Raw genomic sequence first — 4,824 nt, forward strand, 5'->3', positions numbered from 1 at the left:
AGGCGGCAGCCAGTCCGGTACTGGCCACCTCCACATACCCCCAGCCCCGTCAGCCGGAGCAGGGGATCTTAGGTTGGCTCCAGCAGGGAATCCCCCATTACATACACACAGCAGGTGTTCACTCCAGCTGCTGTCCCACACACACAGGGGGGCCTGGGATGGTGGGTGGGAGTCAGGCAGCCCCTGCCTCCCCCAGCATTTAAAGCTGTTCTCAGTCTGGCAGGATCAGAGTGAGGAGCAGCCGGAGGGGACGCAGCCACTTCTGCCTGACCCAACAAGGTAAGTAACAGTTGTGGTGTGGGTGAGATGAGCATTCATTGCTAACAATGGGGAAGGAGGAGGAAAAGGGGACCACTGAGGGATCCAGAAGTCCCTTTGGGGTCCAACTGAGGTTCCCCCAGGCTCAGCAGCTCGTGCCCCCTGTGCTTCAACCTGGGGCTGGGTGCTGCGTGTGCTGAATCCAGCCCTGCTGTGCTGGAAAACACCAGCTGGTGACTCAGTGCCTTTGTTGGCGAGGTGTGGGCAGGCAGTGATGGGAGGTGAAATAACTGCAGCCCTGGATACAGCCATTCCAGCACAGCATGGTTTTCCATGACCAGGACCAGAGGCAAACTCTGCTGTGCAGGACTGGGAGGCATGGGGGCATGCTGGCCCCATGCTTGTGTCCCCCCCGTTCATACCTGGGTTTCTCCATTCTGGAGCTTGCTGAGCCAGTGGGTGACTTCCTCATGCCTGGCTCCATGGGGAATTTGGGGTGCTGGGAGACAGCTGGGGTGGGTGGCCTCACAGGCACATGCTTTGTGGGAGGTGTTAAGCCCCGCCAACTGGAGCCAGTGTGGCACCTTTGGGTGCCTCCAGCTGCAGCTCTGTCCCTCTGCTGTGCTGCAGCTGTGCCTGCCACTCCCTGGAAGCTCTAGCTGGGCAGCTGACAGTGGCCTCTAGGCTCCCTTGTTGTGTGGGGCGACATAGCTTGGGTCTCCTCCTCTCCTGCGTGAGCTGAGCCCCCTTCCTGCAGATGATGGCATCCCTGCAGGGCTCTGTCTCCAGCACCCAGCAGCTACTGCAGGTGCCAGCCAGAGAGGTTGTCCTGTCTGGCTCAACATCCCTCCTCTGTTCCCAAGGGTTGTGCCACTGACTGTTCCTCATCTTTGCAGGAGCCCAGGATGAATGGCTCGGTGCTGGGATCACTGCTGGTGGAGCACCCGGGCAAGTGCATGCCCAACAATCCAGTGCAGTTCGTGCTGGTGCCTGTCGTCTACTGCCTGGTGCTGTGTGTGGGACTGCCAGGCAATCTGCTGGCATTGCTGGTCTTCCTGCAGAGTGGCAAAGTGAGGAAGGCCATCCGCATCTACCTCATCAACCTCACGCTGGCTGACATCCTCTTCAACCTCACGCTGCCCCTCTGGATCCACTACTACCTGGCTGGGGGGGACTGGCTACTCTCGGAGGCCGCCTGTCGCCTGGCTGGGGCCGCCTACTACCTGGCGACCTACAGTGCCATCACCTTCATGGCACTCATCAGCTTCAACCGGTTCTGCGCGGTGCGGGCGGCGCGGCGGGTGCTGCTGCTGACAGGGCCCCGCAGCGCTGCGCTGGCCTGCACCCTGGCCTGGCTGCTGGGGCTGGGCTGTGCCGTGCCCACCCTGGCCACTCACCAGACCTTCCCCACCCACGCTGGGACCACCGCCTGCTTTGAGCAGCACGGGCGGCAGCGGCGCTATGCCTATGCCATGGTGGGTTTCTTTGCCGCCGCCTTCCTGGTGGTGCTGGGAACCTATGCCTCCATCGTCCGGGCGCTCTCGGTGCCTGCCGCTGCCTCACCAGGCTCCCACCGGCAGCAGGCCCGTGCCATGGTGCTGGGGATGCTGCTGGTCTTTGTGGTCTGTGTGGCCCCCTACCACCTGACACTTGCCCCCTGGGTGGGCAGCCGGCTCCCTGCACCGCTCTGTGGTCCCCCTGACACTCTGGATGTGCTGCACACACTGACTGTGGCCCTGCTCAGCCTCAACAGCTGCCTGGACCCCCTCATCTACTGCTTCTCCATCCGGCGCTTCCGCGCCGACCTGGATCAGACCCTGCGCAAGATCGGCCGGTGCTTCCCACTGCCCCCGTCGGCCCTGCCCGGGCCAGTGCCTGGTGCCCGAGCATCCTCCTTCACCTCCTCCTAGCAGCGTGGGCACCAGGGTCCTGCCCCCGCCTGCCCTGGTGGGATGTGGTCCCTGTTGCCAGGTGAGGGATCAGGAGCAGCGTGGGGAGTGCTCTGGCTTCGTGCACCCCCCTCCTCCCACCCCGCTCTGCTCTCTGTGTGTTCCCACGCGCCCACAGTTCCTGCTCAAGCACAGATCCTGCCCCCCGCGTTGCAGGCACTTGGAGGGCGTCACTGGCACTGGGAGAGCGTCACTGGCACTGGGAGAGGTCTCGCTCAGCAATGGGAGCTGAGCCATAGTGAGGTGTGGGAAGACAGAATGGCAAGGAATGCTCAGTGGTTGCTGTCGTCTCCCGGGGGCTCCATCCTGCAGGGACATGCATGACCGAAGACCTCCATGGCATGAGGTGGGCTGTTGAGGGAGCTCTTTGAGGCCAGTCCTGTCCTGCAACGTCCCTAAGCCTCATGCCTACACCCCTCCTGCTCTTGGCCAGGATTAAAAATGAACGAGCCAAAGGCTTCCCCAGTCTCTTTGCTGGCGAGTGCCTGTGCCCCTCAGCGAGAAGTTCCTGGAGAGCTGGATATGGGGCAGCCCCGGTCCCCGCAGCCCTGGCCCCGCAGCCCAGCCCTGCTCCTGCGGCAGGACCCTGTCCCAGGGCGGCTTCTGCCCCGGGGGCTGCCGAGCCCGCATTCCCCTGCCCCGTCCCCTGCCCTGCCCATGGATGGGCGGCTGTGGTGGGTGCAGCCCCCACCCTGCACCTGCCGCCCGCTCCCCATGAGCCCCGGCGCGGCAGGGGCGGTGGAACGGGCGCGGGGCCGTGGGCGGTTGTGTGGGCGGAAGATGGTGTTTTCCCAGCCCTGGCTCATTCCTGCTGCCAGCGCAGCCCCGCTCTCGATGCTGCACAGGCGGGATGCTGTGCAGCCACGCGGGTTCTGGGGATGCTGGGGGGCAGGGGCGCATCAGCTACCCCCCAGATGGGGGTCTTGCTTCCCCAGCTGCTCTCCAGCACACTCCAACCCACGTGCATGGAAGGAAATGTCAGGCACCGGGCAGGAGGAGATGTGATGTCTGGGGGACTGCTGGCATGGGATGGGAAGGGTGGCAGTGGCCACCAGGAAGGGTGGGTGATGCTGTGCCTGTGAGTGGTGAATTATCAAGGGCTGCCTGGATGCCAGCAGAGAGGTGAAGGTGCAGGGCAAGGCCTGACCCTGGGGAATGGGGTCTCCATATGCCATGGAAACTGTGCAGCACGTTGACCCAGGGAAACCATGGCTCAGTAAAACCAGCATGGGTTCATGGGATGCTCGTGCTGCCCATGGTGCCTGGACACTTCGCCCTCATGGATGGGGCTGGATGGTGTCTCCATGTGCCACAGTGCTGCTGCTCAGCACAGCTGGGACATGTCCCAAGGTGCCTCTGCTCAGCACCCGGCCCCAGGCCAGCTGCTTTCGACCACCCATTTCTTCCCCTTTTGAAGTTCATATTAAATTTTAATCCTTTTATATAACTGCTGAAGGAGGGGGCAGAGCTCTGCTCCCTGCATGCAGCAGGAGCAGCCGTGTCAGCAATGCAGGATGCTGCAGGGCTTGGTTGGGTCTGGGGCCAGAGATCTCTTCCTGGGAGCACCAGGACTTTAAGGGGACCCTCTGCACACCAGGAGTGGGGGCAGCCCCAGCTCTAGCTCTGGTTCTGACAGGGTGTCCTGTCCAGTGGGAAAGCCTGGGGACTTGAACCACAGCACTGGGACATGGACACGACTGCTTAAAAACATGTAGGGCACTTGCTTGGGCTGTGTCCCCCCACGCATTGGGCAGGGCCTGATGGGGTGTTCTTGGCACTAGGATGGGGCATGTGCCACCGTGCTGCTCCCGCCACCGTGCAGGGCATTACCCAGGTTATTGTTCCTGCACTTCCAGCCCGCTCAGGCTGTAATTATTATTATTATAATTATTATCAAATTACAGGGTGTGGTATGAGTGGCTCAATGGGCAGGCGGCAGCGGGTGGCCCTGGGTCTGCTGAGGGAAGGCCGGGCCTCCGGGGCTCTACCCTGCCCGCGGTTGCCCTGTCACCCTGAGGCTGTCCCGGTACCTTGGGGCTGTCCCGGCTGCCTAGGGCTGTCCTGGCAGCCTGGGGCTGTTCTGGCACTCAGGGACTATCCCGACACCCCAGGGCTATCTCAGTACCCAGGGACTGTCTCTACACTCTGTCTCGCAGGCAGCGTGCCCGTGGAGAGGCATGGGCGACGGTCCCAGAGTGCCCTCGGCTCCCCGGGCTGATCCAGGGGGGTGCCCACGGGTGGCTACCCCTTGTCTCGGTGCCAGTCCGGCTCCGCAGGGTGCCTCAGGAGATGCCCACGGGTGGGTACCACTCATCCCGGCAGAGACCGCGCCAGCAGCATCTCTCCCCGGCCCCACGTGCGGCTGCCCCCGTTCCCCCCCACCCCGGGGGTCCCGGGGCGCCGGGAGGCGGCGGCAGAGCCGCACCGGAGCCATTTTGCGCCGCCGCCGCCCGCTCTGGCTCCCGGGGAAAATCCACCGCCGTGTCTTGGCGGCGCCGCGGCGGCCCCGCTCCGCTCCCGCCGCTCCGCGCCCGCCCGCGCTGCACTGCGGGGCCGCCGCCACTCGCATGCTGCCGCCCGCCGCGCTCCCACGCGCGGGGCGCCGGCCCGGGCCGAG

The 4,824-nt window shown here is 64.3% G+C and overlaps 1 protein-coding gene across 1 annotated transcript; it reads left to right on the top strand.

The window, feature by feature from the left end:
- The first annotated feature begins 221 nt into the window (after positions 1-221).
- LOC102101186 (platelet-activating factor receptor-like) lies at positions 222-2,168 on the top strand. Its single transcript, XM_005529836.2, has 2 exons — positions 222-279; positions 1,155-2,168. Exon 2 carries the CDS (start codon positions 1,164-1,166, stop codon positions 2,166-2,168), a length of 1,005 nt encoding a protein of 334 aa, XP_005529893.1. The 5' UTR covers positions 222-279; positions 1,155-1,163.
- The last annotated feature ends 2,656 nt before the right edge of the window (positions 2,169-4,824 follow it).

Source organism: Pseudopodoces humilis, chromosome 27 (genome assembly GCF_049639895.1).
Source record: "Pseudopodoces humilis isolate 2021_Gansu_Grassland_sample_001 chromosome 27, ASM4963989v1, whole genome shotgun sequence".
Taxonomy (NCBI): Eukaryota; Metazoa; Chordata; class Aves; order Passeriformes; family Paridae; genus Pseudopodoces; species Pseudopodoces humilis.